We start from the raw sequence: 20,421 nt of genomic DNA, 5'->3' as shown, positions 1-20,421 counted from the left end.
TGTAAAGGGCGGGGAGGGGGGGGAGCGAACTGAGTAACACAACGAGAGTTGCCCATCCGGTAAAAGTTTCCGATCTGGCTTGATTTTTTGTACTTACAAAAACAAGTACATTTCCGAAATTAGCTCTTTCATTTTTGTACTTAATTTCGGACTCTCTTTTTATTTTCTAGAACTTTAATAAAAATTTTGTTATTTTAAAATTAAATTTTCTAACTTCTCTTACCGAGGGCTGACAAACTTCAAACCTTTATTAAACTGTTAACCTTAATTTTGTCTAATTTTTTGAATTCTAGTTTAAATCAAATTTTTTAATTTATTTCAAAGTTATTTTGCATATTGAAATTTACATTTAAATTTTCCAGTGGGGCTACACGCGACCAATAACGCGTTCTAATTAATACTGATTCAGTATTTTTTAATTACCATCTGATATATCTGAACTAGGGTTGTCAGCTGACCTAGTTATTTTTGCCATTCACCCGCAGACGCATACAAAGTGAACAGCTGTTTTAGTCAACTCAAAGATTTTTGCTGGGCGTTTCACCAACTTTTGTTGATAAAAACATTGAATACGTATTACATCCTGGTTTGAGATAAAAAGCGAATACAACACAGGCATAAAATGCTCGTTCTAGTACTTGGCGACTTACACATACCACACCGCTGCAGCAGTTTACCGGCCAAGTTTAAAAAGCTTTTGGTGCCCGGTCGGATTCATCATATTTTGGCTACCGGAAATATTTGCACAAAGGAATCGTACGATTATCTAAAATCACTCGCCAACGATGTGCACATAGTGCGTGGCGATTTCGACGAGAATCTCAGCTATCCAGAGCAAAAGGTTGTGACGGTGGGTCAATTTCGTATCGGTCTGTGCCACGGTCATCAGGTGGTGCCGCGAGGTGATCCAGAGGCATTGGCATTGATCCAGCGCCAATTGGACGTGGACATATTAATTACGGGCCATACGTACAAGTTTGAGGCGTATGAGCATGGCAATAAGTTCTACATAAATCCAGGCTCGGCAACGGGAGCATTCAATCCGCTGGACGCAAATGTGGTGCCATCGTTTGTGCTGATGGATATACAGAGCACCACAGTGGTAACCTATGTATACCAACTGATCGGGGACGAGGTCAAGGTGGAGCGCATCGAGTACAAGAAAATTTAACAAGTATTAACAGCAAATCATTCCCCATACTTGTCTCGCACTGACCTGATCTTTATTTGATCTTGGGCTATATTACGCAAATTGAAATGATGAATATTAAATATGTATAAATTAAAAGAAAACACGTTTCCTTTTTTTATTTAATAAAAAATGTTTAAATTTTATTTAAATAGAATATAAAAGAGTTGTTTTGCCTTTTGTTTTCATTTGACGATCTTGATCTCTTACATGATGCTTATGTGCAAAAATTATTAATTTTATAATTGAAAATGTTGACAAATGTGTTCGTGCATATTCTCATTAAATTTAATATAAATACAATTAGATTATCGTTTGGGTTACGTCGCGTTGCTGATGATTGCAATTACAATTACAAATAAATATTTATGCAAATTATGAATACTTTTTTTTTTGCCCCATATTGGCCAGCAGCAATAATTTGGCAACAGTTTTTTAAACTCTCGTATGATATATAAAATGATAAATACACAGATACGAAAGGTGTGCTTAAAATTAATTATTTTGCTTGCTGCAATCTGGATCAATACAAATGGGATACGAAGAAGGGAATTTAAAAAGCAATCAGCGACGCCCATGGATTACGGTCTTCCGACCACATTTTAGCCAAGGCTGTCGACGCACACAGTCTTGAGGGTTTTACCATTAATAAAGGTCTTGTACTGCTCCGGCAAAGCCAATTCGGTCTGCAATAAAATCAAATATTAATATACATAACATTTGGAAATTTTAATTGCTTCACTTACAAAGTCACCACTGGCCTCCGGCAAGAGTACATTCATCTCCGATGACTTGGAGCTGACAATTTCAACGCCCATTGAATCCTTGGACAAATACATTTGGCAACCATCGGTCTTATCAATGGAAACAGTTGGCACCGAACCCAATACCTGCATCTGAACGCTCTGGCAGTTGACAAACTCAACGGAAGCAACAACCGAATCGAACAACAACGAACACTTTTTGCAAGAATCCAGCACAATGTTGTTGACCTTGCCCTTGACAGTGAGCGTGGATCCCTCACAGCGGAACATGTAAACCACATTGTTCATTTCAGCATTGTCCACAAGCAGACCAGTGTTGTTCTTCTGATACTCAATTAGCCACTTCTTGCCATCGCGGGTAAACACAGGCTCCTTGACGGATGCGGCAATTGCTGGACCGCTGCTGCTGCTGGCGGGCGTCTTGAAGGGAGCTGGCCCAGTGCGCAGCGATGGATTCTTGTGGGTTTGCATGTCGCCGGTAACCTTCTTTAAATCTACAAAATAAACAAGTTAGTCTTTCGAATATTCTATAAGAGTTTTGAATGCTCACTCTTGGTTATGTCGGCGCCTTGATTGATTTGGGCAAAGAGCGCACTACGTTCATCGCCAGCGCTGTCCAGTTTAAGCGCACTCAGATCTAGTGGTGGTGGTGGTGGTGGCAGACCGCCAGGTGGTGGTGGTGGTGGAGCACCACCCGCTGGTGCCGCACCCTTGCCGGACCACACCAGACCCGTTGTATGATACTGCTTAATGTAGGCCTGCAGTTCCGTGAGAGTCTGAATCCAAGCGCGTGCCCATTCCACATGCGTGGCATCCTTCTCCTTCCACTCCTTGAGCACACGATTCGTATAGAATTGCCCTGCATCGTTCATCTCCTTGACCAACGGACCCGGCTTCATTGCCACACACACCCAGCCTAGGGCGGGAATACTCTCGCTTATGGCCGACAAGTGATTGAATAGCGGCGACGAACGATGCTTCTCGCGATAATCCTGGACGGCGCTAATTTGCGTCGATGTTGGCTGCAACAATTCCATTTGCTTTGGCTGCGCCGGCTGAGCTATTTCCGTGGCCAGCGTCACGTAACGCAATTGAGCGCTGTAAGCACAAAGGAAAAACCACATGAAAATGTCCTCGATTAAAAGATAACCTTAGCTCACTATAAATTGAAGTTATCTATGAATTGTAAGCTATAACGAACTGAAAAATACAGCACACATTTGACTGACGAGTTGGCTTAAAACCTAAAAAGGTCATAACTATCCTTATATTTGTCCGATCTAAATGCAATTGAGTGAGAGTATTGATCATAATAAAAAGGAGTTTTTTAATTTTGTGTAATATGCGGAAGGAAAGCTCTCTGAAATCCGTTGAGAGAAAATTTCAGCTTTCTAGGTCTTACAGTTTGGCCTTCACAATGATCAGTCAGTGAGTCAGTGAATTAGTGAGTCATGACAAAGAGTTTTATATATATGGAAGAGTCTCTAGCTCTTATATAAATTAAAAATTAGTCTGTGTGCCTAATTATGTAGCTTTGGCTCTTATTGTCTCCCAGATCTGAGACACATTAGAGGGTCTGCAACACCTTCATCTACCTTATATTCTTACAAATACGACTTACTCAAAAGCCGCCTTGACGAATTTCGCGTGCTGGGCAACATCGCCCCCAATTTTGGCAGACAGCGTGAGATATTGGCTCAATGGCCCCGCCATGATGTCCTCAAAGCCGGCGACACTCATGTTGTTGCTTAAAGGTGGAGCACTAACAGCGGCTACTGGCGGTGGCGTTGGTGTTAGCGGTGGCGGCGGTGGTGGTGATGGTGTTTGTATCCCAATCTCTGGTTTAATTTCTGGCGCTGACGCTGGTGCAATAAGCGTGTGCTCCAAACGATCCACTAACGTTTCCAAGCGCTCACAAATCCTTTCCAAATGCTCAACGGCAGCCGTAGGCTTTGATTCCGATTCGTTATCTGTGGATAAAAAAAAAGTATATTTCAAGCTGAGCTTTAATTTCGTTTAATTTCAAAACATGTGCGTAAAAAATCGATGAGTAAAATTCAAAAACGTGTATTGCAATTATCTATAATATATGATTCAGCTAAATAAAAAAGAGTTGAAAGCATTAAAACTTATGCGAAAAGTTGTTTTATTTGATGTCATCAAAAGGTATTTGCAAAGTGCATGAATCAACGTTCAACTTAACGACACTTAAAAAAAACAACAATCTTTGAATGAATCTGGAATGAATGAACAGTTCATAATGATGATGACGAGATATTACAAAAAACCAAACTTTCAAGTTGTACACAGTTAAAAAAAAGTTATAAAAATATATACAAAATACTTATAATAAAGTCGGCAAAGCCAAACTATTTAATACCCTGTACAAAGAAAACTGAAAGATCTCTTCTAACAACCTGTAGACTCTTGTTTGATGGGCAGCTATCGCATGTTATATTTTTGGGAGTAACTTAACAGCTGTTAGCAACAGTACTTTTTATTCTAAAATCTCCGATTCAACTTTTTTATTTGCCTTTTTTTTTTAATTATTTGTTTATTTTGAAAATATACATTTTTGTGAGATTTATCATTAAAGAAGACTTTTTAAACTAAAAAAGATTGATTGGTATATGTGTATACTTAAACAAATCTCCGAATTCTTCAGTCTTTTAGCTTAGGGAACAGTTTTAATGATTAATAAAAAGAATTGTATTCAATCTGTTATAGTTGGAATTTTAAGAATATTCTACCAATATCTTTGTTTAGTTATTATAAAACTTCACTTGAAATTTTGTTCACCAAAAATTAAATAAAAGCATTCAAAAATGCATTATTCAAATGTTTCTTGTATAGGGTATAGTACAAATAGAAATTGTAACGATGTCGAGAATGCGACAAAGTATCTGTTTAAATCAAAACATTTGTATTTTTAATGTCAATTTAGGGGCATGCAACAACAGGAGGCGACCAAAAGAATCAATTAGAGACAGACAGAGAGAGAGAGAGACTAGTTGATTGTCATTCAATTACCGCGCACGGCCACGCTGTGCTCGACGGCGGCGTGTGCCGCTCGCAACAGCTCCGTGTAGAGTCGCTGACGTTTTAGCTCCAGCTCATCGCGTCCCACGGGCGTGACGGGTGGCTCAATGCAGCCGCTGCATGGATGTTCGTTAAGGGATTACAACAACAAGAGAGGGAGAGAGAAAACATTTAAACGGAAATGCTCAACAACTCGAATCGAAAGAGAACGCGTACATATCGTTAAGACGCTCATCATCAAACCATGCCGGCAATCCGTGGGCAAAGACCAAAGTCTCTGGCAGCAATTCACCCTCAATGTAGGGAGCACACATGCTCTCACGCTTGGGCGGTGGCAGGGAGTCCGAGAACACTTCGTCGTCATCCGCCAGTGAATTGTTGTTGTTGTTGTTGTGATTGGCCGACATCAGCAGTGATGTTGGCGATGGCTCCGGCTCAATAATCTCGGCCCGTGTGCTAATGTTCACCTTCTTCTTGATTGATTGATGCGTCGAATTGTGACGCGACAGACAGCTCTTGGTCGGTTGTTGTTGATGTTGTTGTTGTTGTTGCTGCTGCTGTTGCTGCTGTGGAGGTGCAGCTTTAACTCCAGCTCCGACACCATCTTTATCATCATCATCATCATCAGTGTCCACACTGGTCATCGAGGCGGGAGGCGCTGTTGACGTGGAAGAGTGCGTCGAACGCACCGCTGTGGCTTCTATATCGATGGCTGTGAACACGCGACATCTTGGTTACTACACAATAATTGGCTTATATGATCTTAATACATATGCTGCTTAAATCTGACTCTTCCTATTATGATAATTATCTGTTTGAGTTGCAGAATTATTTCAGAATTCAGCTCTTCAAAAATTGCGTGAAGTTACACATTTTAATCATGTACAAAAGGAAGCGTATTGACTTTTTTATTTATAAATTTCTTGCTCTTAACTCCGACTGGCAAGATTTATTAATAAATATAAAAGTAATATCTGCTACTGTTTTAGAATTGTTTAAGAATCGATATCTTATTGTTAATTGCAACTCTCAATCCTAATTTATGCAGTCAAACTTCTCTTTAGTAAAAAAAAAAAGTTTAAAAAAAATTAACACGAGTTAAAGTCTAATAACGACGATTTTCAAGCTCCCAACTTTCTGAAATACAATTTTGTGACGAAGGATTTTAACTTAAAATATGAACTATTCTAAAAAAGTATTTTGTCCTTTCACACATCACACAAAAATAAATATTTGTACTGTGCTGAATGCCAAACTATTTATTTTTATGTTAGAATGATGATTGTCCAACCAGAAATCACCGTAAGGAAGCTCGACTGTATAAGAATAATATAACTTATACAAATTACAAAGTATTCTACAGATTTGGATTTTTGTATTAAATACGTTTCTACAACTAAAGTTTAAAGTGTTGACACAGTTTGCAACAATAGCTAGTGACTTTTAACAAAATTAAAAAAAAAAAAAGTGGTGCAAGAAGCGCAGGTTCTGGCCACTGGCAGCACTGTTGAATAGGTTTTGGGTCCAGTTCCAGATACCTGGATCCAAGTGAAGTGCTCTTCAGCAAGTTATAGAGTTTTGTAGCATTTGTGGTCATAATACTATTTGGGTAATAAGACATGTTGGGAATACCAGTTTGAGGCTCAATAACAACATCATCTGGAGCATTTCTATCGACAGTTGCCTCCTTGGGTTCCAGTTGGTTTATAGGTTCGGGTTCGGGTTCGGGTTCAGTTGCGACTTCTGTTGCTGACATATTGCCGTTTACTTTGGCCTCCGTTTCGGTTTCGGTTTCCTGTTTTTCAGTTTCTGGTTCGTTTGTTGGGTTTGTTTCTTGTTCGTTTGTTGCATCGTCGTCGCTTTTACTATGCTTATCCTTGTCCTTATCCTTTTTAGCTGCTTTTGAATTTGCACGACAGCATGAGAACATTTTTGCGGCTGTTGTTGGCTTCGTATGTACTTAAAATATGAATCACATTAAGATTATGCAATTTCCGTTTTAATTTAAGACTTCTTGTCAGTTACAACAACAACAACAGCAGCAGCAGCAGCGACGACAACGACGAAAGCAGCCATATAAAAATTAGTTAGGCGAATGACAAATACCGCAAAGGAAAATGAAATTAAGTGTAAACCAAAAGCAAAAACCACTCCTTCAGCTTCTTTGTATCGTATAACACACACACACTGGTATTGTTTCACACGCACTTTAACACAAACTTTCCTTATATGTTTGACATTAAAAATTAGCAAATTTAATCACTTTTCAAATATTAATGCCAAACTTAACTGCCTGGGCACGGCAATAGGCCACGGCTAGCACCCAACTGGGTCACACACACGCGCACACATACACACACAGCTGCTGCTCTGCTGTTGTCAGAACACACCCTAAAAGGGAAGAAGCAAAAGCGCACGCACAGGACTCGAGCACAGCGGGGCAGCAATTAACAGCGCAATGTTAAGGTCATGTTAACAGCAGTGTAAGCTAAGCTTTGCCTATTTTATAACGCGCACAGCTTCTTGTCCAAATTTGGGCGAGCAACTGTATGAACAATGTACAAACAGCTTAAACTTAAACTATATGCTTTTTTATTTATTTTTGGTTGACTATATGGTCGTTATATCTTGTTGTTAAAATTAAGCTGTTGCTTTTGCTGCTGCTGCGGGGAAAGCTTCATAGTGGCCATGACAACAACAATGCAAAGAGAGTTTGCGCGTAAAAAGAGAGACAAACTAAATAGAGAGAGAGAGAGAGAGAGAGAGATTGAGACAGGGAGCGAAAAGCTGTGCACACTGACTTTTGTTATTGTAGTTGCAGCAACAATGAGTTTATTGCACCGCAATTTATTGTTGTTTTCTTGCTTAAAACAAATGATGGCAATTAGAGTGAGAATCCGTCTGAGAGTGAACAAAAGAAAAAAGCACCAACAACTTTCGCTCAGTTGCAGATACAAGTTACTTCTTCTTGCATTGTAGGATGTTGAGCTTATGCATGCAGCAGATTAAATGTCTGCGGCAGATGCACCGTTATGTGAGCGTCTCTCTAATAACAATTAATTAGAAATTAAACCTGCTGCCCGTATATGGTCAAAGCCAAATAGCATATAGTATGTCAAGTAATTGGTTTGACAAAAATAAAAGATACACATATTTGTTGCTTATTTATAAAAAAAATAAGCCATAAAAAGCTAAAATAATAAAAAAATAATAATATATACAAAAAAGTTATTCTTTTTGCAAAATTAAAAAACTTGACTAACTGTAACTCATTTTCAACGAAAAAGAAAAGATATAATTTTCTAATCTATGTACGAGTGTTTTGGCTGATAGCGCTTTTTGGCCATCTTTGATTTCACACACACACCAATACTTATACACCTATTCAGTCTTGCGTAAACTTTCTAGCTGGCAGTGGGACTGAGTCAGAGAGACAAGCACAACAACAACAAGCGGCAAACAGCTGAGAAGTTTGAGACTATGGGCAATCGGTGTATCGGGGAGTTCATAACATTACTACAATATTATTGCATTTGTACATTAATTTGCGCATTTGCAAAATGCATAGTCAAATTAAATCGACATGGATATGAAATCATCAATTATAAATATACCAAAACACACACACAACCTCACATTACATTCACATGTATGTGCTGGGAGTGTATTTAATTTAACAAACAAAAAGTGATTCACATAAAAATAGCTAAAATACATATTTCAATGGCCCGCATAGCCGCCTTGCTGTTGCTGACAACAACACAGCTGTCTCTTGTCCTCGAACACACTTTGCGCCCACACACAGTACACATACTTATATCTATATTTGTATGTATATGTACGTGTCCATATTAAATTCCAGACAGCCTGGCCGCAGGAGCGGAAAGAACAAACCCCACCCAACAATGCAGCCGGCACTTTTCGCTACGATTTGCATGGCACAAAATAAAACAGTCCATCAACGGATTTTACGCACATCTTTTTTGTTTTTAGATAAAGCACAAACAACACTCACATCTATATTATTATTATTCACTTACCACAAAATGTAATAAAATGGTGAAGAATTTGTTAATGCAGAAATTTCAACCGCTTAAGCGTTGTTTTTATGCGAGAAATCAACGACGAATGAATTTTTGCGAGTGACTAATTATTTGCCATATCGATGAAGGTCTATCGATGTACTTATCCAATTTTGCATCCCTGGTGCTACCATCGATAGAACCATGCATAATGTAATCGATAAGCAAAATAATTCAAATTATTCCTGTGGGCAACTTAGCTTTTTATAGCTAGTTTTAGCTGTTTTCAGAGTTCGATTTCGCGAAAATGATCTCGAAAAGGTGCGCGATTTAAATTCACAAATTTCAAATTTAACAATTATCAAGATCATTTAAAAAAAAGAAAATAAATGAAAAATTATCTAGATCAGATTTCTAGGTCTGACAGCCCTAAAAGAAATAACTACTTTTTTATGCCAGGTGGCAACATCTTTAAAAACAAGTTGATATTTTATGTTAAATACAAATTCTGATACTTTCAGTTTTCAATGCTTGCAACATTTTGTAGATACCATGCCAGTTTATGTTCCCCTACATATGGCACATCATCAGGTTCATATGGCGTCAATGGAACATCGTAAGGCATAGGAAAAGCTGGAACACCACTCCGTGAATTGCCCAAGGGAAAAGTTTCTTCGCCAGTCTACAAAATAAGTAAATAAATACAATTGGTCTAGCAAGTGTTTTGCAAAGTACAAACTTCCCACATTAATTTTAATTTAAGACGTAGTCAAAGCCAATGATAAAATAGAAAGAAAAATGTGTATAGATTTGTCTTTGTCAAAACTATTATTTGACTAGCTGTCTTTAAATAACCAATGTAGCCAAAAATTAAACTCACCACAAATCTTGGCAAAAAGAGAACACCCGCTTCATAGTTGGAAATACGCAGTATGCTAAATCGATTAGAAACGCCCCAGGCAGCCTTTGATACATTCGCCGAAGTCAGTAGAAACCAATAGAGACACTGCTGATCCTCATTAAAGCGCGCATAGCACTTGTTATGTGGCATGGCCTGTGAGCGATGTCGAGCATCGGATTTCCACTGCAGCAGATGATCCTTAAGCCAGGGCTGTCTATCGTTAAACTCTTTTGGATAGGGACTACACGCACCCATCATGCCGTCGTGACTGCCAATCACATTGCGAAGGCTGGGATGAATCATCTTGAAGGGCACAAAGCTTTGACTATAACGACTAACGGGCGCTGAAGTCTTACGTAGATTTCGGATCAAATCTCGCTGTACCCAGCCACTCACACTGGGACAAAGCTGCCGATGCTGGAGCTCTGGCAGACAACGGGAATACTATCATTAATGGGTGCAACGTGCTTTGACAACACTAAACCTAGACGATCACAGCCCCAAACACGTCTCCAGTCCGTATGCTCACCAGGAACGGATGGTATAAGAAATACGCTATGGAGTGAGTTGAGTGAATTAATATATTATTGGTAAATTTGAAAGATTTTACTCACTTGATGGCGCTTAAATCACTTTTGCGTATGCGTTCTATCCATGCATTCAACTGTGTTACCTTGTAGTCTAAGAGTAACTGAATTAAATCTACTTTGAATCCTGTGGCACTTTCACCAGCAGTTGCGGCTGCATCCTCGGCCAATGCCGGCAGTAGTGGACTCATCCACAAGTTCTGCGTCCGATTGTGCCAATCATCGCCATTCAAATTGGATGTTCCAATGACAATTCGCATCGATCCATCCGCATAACCGAGCAACATTATTTTTGCGTGCGATGCGGCATATTGTGATGTCATTTTAATTTGAATTGCGGTTATTTGAGGCTTTAGTTCTCCAATCTTCAGCAATTCGGGCGTTTCTGTGCCGTAGAGAATTAGCAGCGGTTTTTCACTGCAAGAGATTTCAAGACTTTAATAAATATTTGAGAATAGGGCGAAAGTTTCCGGCTTGACTGATTTGAAGTTACGTCTTCATTTTAAAATCCGAAATCTTTTCACCAGACCCTCATATTATGATGGATATTTACAGTATTCCCGCATAATGATGGTGAGCCAATAGCCAGTTAATATCTATTTCAAAATTGACTTGCACACTCGACTCGATTTCACCCAGACTTTCATCGAAGATTTCCTGCATCGTTATGGTTAGGGGCTCGTGGTGTGTGGTCTTCGAGTCTGTGATGGCTGTGAGGAACATGTTGTAGGGCGCTGCACGCTCCAATTTTTTGGCCATGCCACCTTTCCTCACAACAACGGGAATATGTTCTGAAATGGCAATCCTGCCAAGCGTTAGAGAGCTTAGGAACTCGGAAATTTCGTCGACAATATCGTCACTCATATTGTTACTGGAATAGGTGTAGGGAGCATTTATTCAATAAAAATAAACAAATCAAATTCTAATCATTTAATAGTTTTCAAATAATTTAAAATATCGAATTAACACACAAATATAGTATAGCTTTAAATTATATATATTTCTCATTTCATGAGCTAAAATAAATTTCCCTAAGAGTATTTTACGCAGATTAATTACCTTAGATTAATTAATTTATTAGGCAGCTAAACCCGATTTAACCAAAATCCTTTTTTTACAATTGCAGATTTTCAGCTGATTAACTTAAAAGTGAACTGACAAAATGGATACCGAGCAAAAAGAATTAATTTTGAGTTTTTTAATGATGAGAGCGCAGAGAAAAAGATCCAATTATATTTGCCAGCTATCTTCAGCCACAGATATTTATAAAAGAGATTTTCAAAAAAGACAGGCATTAAAAAAAGTACATATAGCACAAAATAGTGCGGTTCCAAAAATAATTTTAAATTCCAATGTGCCACGCCTTCGGAATCGAAAACGCAGTGAAGATCATTGGACCACATTACAAGAGGAAGGCAACGAGGAAAGATTTTTCAATTCGTTCCGTATGCGAAAGCAATCATTTTCTCTTCTATGTAAAAAATTGGAACCATATTTAAAGAGTGATTGCACGTCATTTATTTGCGCACCTCTGTCAGTTGAAAAACAAGTTGCAGTCTGTCTGTACAAATTGGCATCTTGTGTAGAATATCGATTTGTGGGTGACGTTTTTGGCATTCACAAAAGTACAGTCCACAAATATTTTCATATAGTTGTAAATGCGATAATTCAACTGAAAAGTCAGCTAATAAAGTTTCCACATCTGCAGCAAGCTTTGGAAATTGCAGACGAATTTGAGAAAAATCGCATATTCCAAACATTATTGGAGCAATAGATGGTAATATTTGAATCTATCAATTAGTACTACAAAAACTAACATTAAATTATATTATTTAGAAATCCATTTTCCAATACTTCCGCCAAAGGAAGATTTTTCCGACTACATAAACAGAAAAGGATGGGCATCAGTTGTAATGCAAGGAGTTGTGGACAACAATTATAGGTAATTTTATAACTATAAAATTGAAATCTAATATTCTTTTGTATTCATGTTTAACAGGTTCACTGATGTCAGCGTCAAACTTCCTGGAATCACGCACGACGCCACGATACTTAAGGAATCCGATCTCTACAAAAACTCGGAGCACATGATACCAACATTTACAAAATTGCATCATGATATAAAAGTACCACTGTTTTTAGTTGGAAATCCCGCTCATCCTCTCCTCCCATGGCTAATGAAGCCATATATTGAAATTCATACCTTTGATGAAGAATCGTTTAATTGTCATTTGAGTTCGACTCAAAACGTTATAAAAATTACGTTTAGACGTTTAAAAGGTCGTTGGGGATGTTTGGCTAAAAGGATCGATGTTAAACCAAGTTTTGTGCCACAAGTGGTTTTAGCTTGTGCAATCTTGCACAACTTTGTTGAGGAACAGAAAGAATCATTTTCAGACTCCTGGGATCTTTCTCATCAATGTAACAGCGAATATCCTCAACCTCGAGAAGAAAATTTAACCGATTCATTGAGTGAAGACAATATTCAAGCAAAAGACATGAGAACTGTATTAAGAAGATATTTAAAGGAAAATGTTAAGTAGCGATTTATGAATCATAAATAAATTTAAATTATTTATGTATAGAAATTTTTTAATTTATATGTATACTATCAAATCTGGTTATTTAAAAGATAACTTTTGTACCGTTCGCCGTATTTTTAATTTAAAACAGAATGTAAACTAAATATAAATGAAATATTTATATCAAATTATTTGAGTGTACTATATATACTATTCATTTGGTTCTGGTTTCACCATTGGAGATAATTGTGGTGTTGAAACAAGTGCACTTTCATCTTCAACCATCTCATTATCGTCATAATGGGGAGAAGATTCATAGTGCCAAGAAGCTATAGGATCCTGATTTGTATTATGGAATGAATTCAATAGACTTGAGAACATTTTTGCAGATTCCCGTCTATCCTCCTCCATTATCTTCCTCATTTCATTACGATTTGTATCCATAATTCGTTCGATGTTGGCAATGTGTTTTTCGTCCTGTTCCTTTAAAAACTTAATCAAATTATTTTGTGTTTGCTTCCACTCTTCAGTGAAATTTTCCATAATCTTTTGGTAAGTTGGTTTTTCTGTAAAATAAATTACCAATTTAAAAAAAAATTAATTGTAAACACTATTAACTTACTTGACGCCTTTAAAGTTTTGAAAGGTGGCGATGTGCTGGATGTATTTGAAATATTTGAAATTTCAGCAAATGAATTTTCAATGATTTCATTTGTCGATTCCTCCTCACAACCGTCCTCGAAAATCTCTTCATTTAAGCAAGCGTCTGCAGACATTTGGGACTTATCCAATAATTCAGAGCTCCCCGCAGGACGATTATCCAAAATTTCATCCAAAATATCAAAAAAACGGCAGCATTCTCGATCAAAATCACTTGATCGCTTTGCCTTGTAGTACTCAATTTTTAATGATTTGAATTTTCCTCTTATTTGAATAGCGGTTTTATTATATCCCTTCGATACCATTTCTTTTGCAACATCTTCATAAATTGTTCTGTTGCGTTTGGTTTTGTGTAGTAGCTGTAAGACACGGGAATCTCTTATAATTTCCAGCATCACAACAACTTCTCTTTCTTTCCAAGAACTTCTTTTTCTGATTGATTTATCCATTTCTCTATTATATTTGCATGTTCACTTTGCAACTTGCAACTTTGTTTGCATGCAGAATTTCTTTCAAGTGGTTTTACAAATCGATGTATAACCCGTTTAGGCGACAGCTACAATCGGTTTAGTGAAGCGATTTGACTTAATGAAATCGATGAGTAAGAGCCCAGTTTTATTGTTCTTAAATCGATTTAAAACAGTAGTATAAACACTTTTCGCTTTAAATAGTTTTCATAATCAGCTGATATCTTAAGAAAATTTGCAACTTTCCCTATACAACTCTGTGCATCACCTGATAAACACAACCGGTTTAAATAACGCAATTACCATGTTTATACAGCAGCTTAAATCGGGTTAATGAAAACAAGTTTAGTTACATCGCACTTATAAATACTCTTTAAATGGGAATCAACGCGAGAAGTGAATATTATTTTTAAGTGACCTTAAATTCTATTGTAGTACATAGTATAAACGCTTATCGTTTTAAAATGTGCTGAAATGTAACAGCTAATTCACAATATTCGCCTGTTGAACTCATTTAAGCTGCCGAATAAATTGAGTAAATAATAATAATAAATAGCGTACATTTTAATAAAATCAATAATAAACAGCTATAAAGAAGTTATTAATAATTATTCCTGAATTTGTTATCAATAAGCTATAATTGATTATAATGTGCGATAACCTTGAAAAGCTCGACATCAGAATATTGGGAATACCCGCATTCATTTGTTCTATGTTTCTATTAGCTTAAAAGTCTTATTAAACTGCACAAATACATACATATATCACTCTGTCCAGACACAGCTGTATTTTATGACAATAAATACTCTTATGCGAATTGTAACTTAATCACATTTAATGAAAGATACTAAAATAACTTGTTTTAAAAAAAAATAGTTGTTATTTAAAAGTTATAAACTTACATATCAGCATTTATAATTGGAAGATAAGCTGCTAAAATTTAATAACCAACCGTAAATGTCTTATTAGCAAATGGCGCAACAAGCGTTTGTTTATTACTCGCAATTGGCAAGTTGCAAATTCGCAATGCATTCTATTATCGATATGTGATGCCGATATCTGTCTGCATTGTGATAGTTTCTTTTTATCGATAATTTCGTTTGGCGCCTACTTAAAACATTTATGAATTTATTAATACTCGACGAAAAGCAGTCGGAAATAAAAATATTAAGATAATAAGATAAGACTAAAAATTATATACTAAACTAACAATTAAAATTAATATTAAATTAAATTATGAACTGAAATGCGAATAAGAATTATAATTTGCTGTAGGCAGAAAATAAAACAAAATAAATAATATTAAAATGTTTACTTAGAGTATACATATGTATTTATTTATTTATTTAATCATCACAATAAAGGAACAGCTTCTTAACCCTGCAGATAATCCATTAGGAAGGGTGTATCATCTGGTCCATACGGAGTTAATGGCACATCGTAGGGCAAGGGAAAAGCTGGTACACCATCTCGCGCATTACCCAAAGGAAATGTCTCCTCACCAGTCTGCAAAGTGCATAATAAATAGGTAGACTAACCCAAGTAATACCTAGTACCTACCACAAATCTAGGTAGGAAGAGAACTCCTGCCTCGTAGTTGGCAATACGAAGACATGGCTGTATATTAGAGTTCTTGTTAAACGATCCCCAGGCAGCTTTTGATAAATTCGCCGAGGTCAAGACAAACCAATAGACGCACTGTTCCTCCAGATTAAAACGGGTATAGCTTTTAATATGTGGCATAGCCTGGGAACGATGCCGATCTCCTGACTTCCATTGTTGCAGATGATTTTTAAGCCAAGGTTGCTTATCGTTGGTGTTCTTGCCATAGGGCAGACATCCCCCTCCCAACATGCCATCGTGACTGCGCGACACATTGCCAAAGCTGGGATAGATCATCTTAAAGGCTGGCAGCTGACGCAGTCTTCCCACTGGCGATGAATCCTTGCGTAAATTGTTGACAAAATCTTGCTGTATCCAGGCCTGCACATTGGCTCCCAGGCTGCCAATGCTGGAGCTCTGACAGACGACAGGTATGCGATCATCAATGGGGGCAGCGTGCTTGGCCAGCAGTGAGCCGAGGCGAGCACATCCCCAGGGATGGCCACGCACAGCGCTCTCCCGATGACCACCAGGCACGGAGCCTACAAAGAACACGCTGTGGAAAAAAAAAATGCAGTGAACATAGCAGGGAATAATACCGGAACTAATATCGGAACGGTTCAAGGCTTGACCACCTTCAAAACTTTCATAACTTTGTCATTTGATTAAATTTAGAGGCTAAACCATGATCAAAATGAAATTTTTAAATTTTGAAATGATTTTTTACAAGAAAATGAATAGTCTCTGTTTTATACTAACTACGATATAAGGAGTTGATTAAAAGTGAAAATTTAAGATTTAAAATTTTGAGTTTTCGAAATTTCAAAGGGCGAGTTCTAGAGGAAAATAATTTTTTTTCCCGAATTTAATAAAATTTAAATACAGAATGATATTAGAAGCCAAATTATAATCAAAATGACATTCCGCTTGAAAATTGGTTAAGTTTTGCTAAAGATATGACGGTTTGAAGTTGGTCAAACCTCTGAGAGAGTTTCAGTTTTCGGTTCTTGTTAGAGCATTAATTAAATAGCATTAAAGAAACGGTAAGTTTTGGTTAACGGTTCCGATACCGGTTACGGTGTTATTTCCTGTTTAAATCTCATGTTTTAACTTTTAAACAAGGAATCAAATCAAAACAAATATCGGTTCTGATTTCTGAAAGGATGAAACTGAAATAGAACCCTTTACAAAAATAGCTGTTTCAGGGAGGAGATTCCGACTTACTTGACGGCACTGAAATCACTTTTGCGTATGCGTGCTATCCAAGGTTGTAGCTGCGATATCTTGTACTCCACGAGATAAAGCATAAGATCTTGTTTGAATCCCGTCCTGCTCTCACCAGCTGCTGTGTCTGCATCATCGGGCAATGCCGGCAGACGTGGACTTATCCACAATCCCTGAGTGCGATTGTGCCAATCATCCTCGTACAAATTGGCTGTGGAGATGACAACACGCATCGAGTTATCCGCATAGCCAAGCAACATCATCTTTGTGTGCGATGTGGCGAACGGTGTTGGCATATTAACCTTAATAGCTGTTACCTGAGGCTTAAACTTTCCAATGCCCAGTAACTCGGGTGATTCATCGCCATACAGCACAAGCAGTGGTTTATCTCTGTAAACGATATAATCATTATATACATATAAAGAACTAGTCGGAAAAGCTATAGTCGAAATCCCGACCATAGAATACCCGTTACTTATTTCAATATACACAAAAGTACTATATACAAATTAATATCTAATGAAATCTACTGCATACTTTTGGGTGCTTGTATTGGCTTCATTATTAATTACTTTGGTTAGCTATTACTGCCGTTCTACTTGTTCTAATAGATGACGTAAATTGCAATAAAACCCGTGGGTGTAATAATTATTTTCGATTTGCGGGGGCGTGTTAAAAATTTAAAACAAACTTGATCTGCTCCAACGCATTTGGAGTCTATGGGTGAAAGTTTGGTCTATCTCTTATAGTCTCTAAGATCTAGGCGCTCACACAGACGGACAGACACACATGTCTATATCGACTCGGCTGTTGATGTTGATCAAGAATATATATACTTTATAGGGTCGGAGATGCCTCCTTCTCCCTGTTACATACATTCCAACGAGCACAATATACCCTTTTACTTATTTTTGAAGTAACGGGTATAAAAATCAGCTTTTTTACAGTATTCCCGCAAAGTAATAATGTCCCAGCAGCCAGCCAATATCAATCATAAAATTGATTTGCACACTCGATTCAATATCTCCCAGACTCTCATCGAGTATCTCCTGCAGCGTAATGCTTAAAGGTTCCTGGTGTGTGGGCTTTGAGTCTGTGATTGCTGTGAGGAACATGTTGTAGGGCGCAGCACGCTCCAGTTTTTTGGCCATGCGTCCCTTTTCCACGACAACGGGAATATAATCGCGAATGTTGCGCTCGTTGAGCTTTTGTTTCTTGGCCAGATTCGAGTTGTCCTTGCTGGCTCCGGCTGCTCGACTAGTGCTGGCCAACTGTGTGCTTGTTGGTTGCTCCATTCTCACTGGATTCGCAGCAGTTGTTGTTCTTGTTATTGTTGCTTTTGCAGCATCTTCTTTGTCTGCTTTGGGAAACAATTTCTCCAAAAGTTTTAGCTGTAGATTAATAAGCTCATTGGAATACTTGGCTGGTATATCGTACTCATTGCTGCCAGCAGCAATGCCTTTTGCGTAAATACAATCCACTAATTAAAAATGCAAAAAATTAGTATTTGCAAATTTGCTAATTTGTTTTCATAATTTTATTTACTTACAATGCGCATGGGAGTATTCCTTGAAGTGTATGGGATTTTTGCGATAACATTTCTCGGCGTAAGGACACTCTTGCATTTTGCTTAACTTAAAAATTTATGCCAACAACAAGAATTTTAACCAAAAACAAACTTGTAAATAAAAGCGGTAGATGCCGATGCTTGGTTGCTTGTTATCGCAGCTATCGATTAATGTGTGGTCATTCACTATCGTACTATCGATATTAAATGAGGCAGTTGTTTTCCGACAAATTTCAGTATTATCGATTTTTATTTTGTGGTGCACTATCGATAACAAGCAAGAATTCTGCCCTATTTGCGCCAATTTTAAATTCAAATTTACTATAAATAGACTGGAATTTTTTTAACGTGATTTACTTATGGGGAAGTATTTTGTATTTAAATAAATGAGTCAAGGTGGCAGAGTCAACCCGTGTGGTATACATTTGAAGTTTGTTTTATTATTAAATGTTGTGGTCAACCGCAAGTTAGTTGGAATGGTGCCATTTACTCCTATTGTTTATTAACAATTGTTGGAATTCAGGTATAAAACGAGTCTCGAAGTAGACGGTCGTCCGTCATTAATACGAAGTGCTAAAATGGCAGACACTAACAGAAGTAGTTATGACTCCGGAATTGTTACCGATATCGTTGAAACCGAATACAAAATGTGCCATAAATATCGGGGAAGAGCCCTTATCTTTAATAACGAACACTTTGACGATCCCAACTTAAAGTCCCGCGAGGGAACAAATGTGGATAGTGAGAGACTTGGAACTGTGCTTAAACGCTTGGGCTTTAAAGTCTTTGAATATATGGATCTTTCAAAAAGAGATATTTTGTATAATATCAAAACGACGGCATCGCGAAATTATTCGAAATATGATTGTATCTTAGTAGCGATACTTTCTCATGGTAAAACGGGTTACATTCATGCCAGAGACTCGGCTTATTCACTGGAAAGTATCTGGCGACCATTTGCGACTGACAATTGCCCTTCGTTGGCGGGCAAACCAAAGTTATTTATTATTCAGGCCTGTCAAGGAGATCTCAAGGATCCAGGATACCCCGCCCTTGAACCAGAATTTCCAGACAACGAAAGCTTTTCATATATCAATTTCAGAATACCGACTCATCAGGATTTTCTGATTGCCTATTCAACTTTACCTGGATACTGCTCCTGGAGAAACACAGTCGACGGTAGCTGGTTTATACAGAGTCTCTGTGAAGAGCTCACGGCCCATGGGTCCAGTCGAGATATATTAACTCTGCTGACATTTGTGGCTCAACGTGTTGCTTTTAATTTTGAGAGCCACAATCCACTTAGAGCGACAATGCACCAGAAAAAGCAAATTACTTGTACCATGTCCACGTTAACGCGAAAGTTACATTTTTACGACAGTAGTGCGATTTTATACAAACAATTTACGAGTAAAGTTGACGAAGAAAAAATAAGTATTTAAATAAGCTACCAGTTTACAGCAAATTAGTCATTTAATAACAAAAGTATCCTTAAATAAAAGAAGATAAAAAATACAAAAATAAATAATGAAATTTAATCATTCCAATTCTAATTGGGGCTGCCACCCTACAGAATTTCCCGATCTGGCAACTTGTTCTAATTTAATAAAAACAAAAATTTAGTTGCAACTTTGAAAAATTGACTAAATTGAAATATTTCTTATTTTTGAAGCTAGAATTTGGTAAATTTTTGCGGAGTTTTGGTTAGAATTTTCTCGATTTTATGATACTTTTTTTTTTCTTTTTACAATACAATTTTTAACTTTTGTCCCCTTGGGCTGACGAGCTTCAAACCTTCATTAAAATTTATATACATTTTTTTCGAATTTCGTATTTTAAATTCTTTATCAAAATGTTAATTAATTTTTAAGTTATTG

At 37.3% G+C, this 20,421-nt stretch overlaps 7 protein-coding genes across 8 annotated transcripts; 3 read left to right on the top strand and 4 right to left on the bottom strand.

Moving 5' to 3' along the window:
• Positions 1 to 498: 498 nt before the first annotated feature.
• On the top strand, positions 499 to 1,554 carry LOC117780090 (vacuolar protein sorting-associated protein 29). The gene has a single exon (XM_034616490.1). The coding sequence runs from the start codon at positions 623 to 625 to the stop codon at positions 1,169 to 1,171; it is 549 nt and encodes a 182-aa protein (XP_034472381.1). The 5' UTR covers positions 499 to 622; the 3' UTR covers positions 1,172 to 1,554.
• On the bottom strand, positions 1,459 to 9,165 carry LOC117780088 (adenylyl cyclase-associated protein 1). 2 transcript variants are annotated; one of them, XM_034616488.1, is made up of 8 exons: positions 9,033 to 9,158; positions 6,625 to 6,951; positions 5,209 to 5,704; positions 4,984 to 5,108; positions 3,575 to 3,923; positions 2,504 to 3,051; positions 1,936 to 2,447; positions 1,459 to 1,875 (listed from the first exon to the last, which is right to left on the bottom strand). In XM_034616488.1, the coding sequence occupies exons 2-8, from the start codon at positions 6,920 to 6,922 to the stop codon at positions 1,792 to 1,794; spliced, it is 2,412 nt and encodes an 803-aa protein (XP_034472379.1). In that variant the 5' UTR covers positions 6,923 to 6,951; positions 9,033 to 9,158; the 3' UTR covers positions 1,459 to 1,791. The 2 variants fall into 2 exon arrangements, with proteins under 2 accessions (XP_034472379.1, XP_034472380.1); XM_034616489.1 differs by lacking the exons at positions 4,984 to 5,108; positions 5,209 to 5,704; positions 6,625 to 6,951 and having other exon boundaries at positions 1,732 to 1,875; positions 9,033 to 9,165.
• Positions 9,166 to 9,479: 314 nt separating this feature from the next.
• Positions 9,480 to 15,173, bottom strand: LOC117781649 (probable tyrosyl-DNA phosphodiesterase). Its single transcript, XM_034618437.1, is given in 6 exon segments — positions 9,480 to 9,696; positions 9,895 to 10,319; positions 10,322 to 10,470; positions 10,530 to 10,919; positions 11,056 to 11,373; positions 15,054 to 15,173. Coding segments are annotated over 5 exon segments (1,440 nt in total). The 5' UTR covers positions 11,367 to 11,373; positions 15,054 to 15,173; the 3' UTR covers positions 9,480 to 9,531.
• LOC117781651 (protein ALP1-like) lies at positions 11,663 to 13,146 on the top strand. Its single transcript, XM_034618439.1, has 3 exons — positions 11,663 to 12,279; positions 12,339 to 12,444; positions 12,502 to 13,146. The coding sequence occupies exons 2-3, from the start codon at positions 12,416 to 12,418 to the stop codon at positions 13,043 to 13,045; spliced, it is 573 nt and encodes a 190-aa protein (XP_034474330.1). The 5' UTR covers positions 11,663 to 12,279; positions 12,339 to 12,415; the 3' UTR covers positions 13,046 to 13,146.
• Positions 13,185 to 14,391, bottom strand: LOC117781650. The gene is made up of 2 exons (XM_034618438.1): positions 13,647 to 14,391; positions 13,185 to 13,590 (listed from the first exon to the last, which is right to left on the bottom strand). The coding sequence occupies exons 1-2, from the start codon at positions 14,131 to 14,133 to the stop codon at positions 13,235 to 13,237; spliced, it is 843 nt and encodes a 280-aa protein (XP_034474329.1). The 5' UTR covers positions 14,134 to 14,391; the 3' UTR covers positions 13,185 to 13,234.
• Positions 15,174 to 15,461: 288 nt separating the features above from the next.
• Positions 15,462 to 18,681, bottom strand: LOC117781805 (probable tyrosyl-DNA phosphodiesterase). Its single transcript, XM_034618672.1, has 5 exons — positions 18,527 to 18,681; positions 17,923 to 18,457; positions 16,978 to 17,367; positions 15,712 to 16,309; positions 15,462 to 15,657 (listed from the first exon to the last, which is right to left on the bottom strand). Exons 1-5 carry the CDS (start codon positions 18,600 to 18,602, stop codon positions 15,526 to 15,528), a joined length of 1,731 nt encoding a protein of 576 aa, XP_034474563.1. The 5' UTR covers positions 18,603 to 18,681; the 3' UTR covers positions 15,462 to 15,525.
• A 394-nt stretch (positions 18,682 to 19,075) lies between these two features.
• On the top strand, positions 19,076 to 20,007 carry LOC117781038 (caspase-like). The gene has a single exon (XM_034617754.1). The coding sequence runs from the start codon at positions 19,123 to 19,125 to the stop codon at positions 19,984 to 19,986; it is 864 nt and encodes a 287-aa protein (XP_034473645.1). The 5' UTR covers positions 19,076 to 19,122; the 3' UTR covers positions 19,987 to 20,007.
• Positions 20,008 to 20,421: the final 414 nt, after the last annotated feature.

Source organism: Drosophila innubila (assembly GCF_004354385.1).
Source record: "Drosophila innubila isolate TH190305 chromosome 2L unlocalized genomic scaffold, UK_Dinn_1.0 4_B_2L, whole genome shotgun sequence".
Lineage (NCBI taxonomy): Eukaryota > Metazoa > Arthropoda > Insecta > Diptera > Drosophilidae > Drosophila > Drosophila innubila.
The sequence above is the reverse complement of the archived record's forward strand: the minus strand, read 5'-3'. Positions and strand labels throughout refer to the sequence as shown.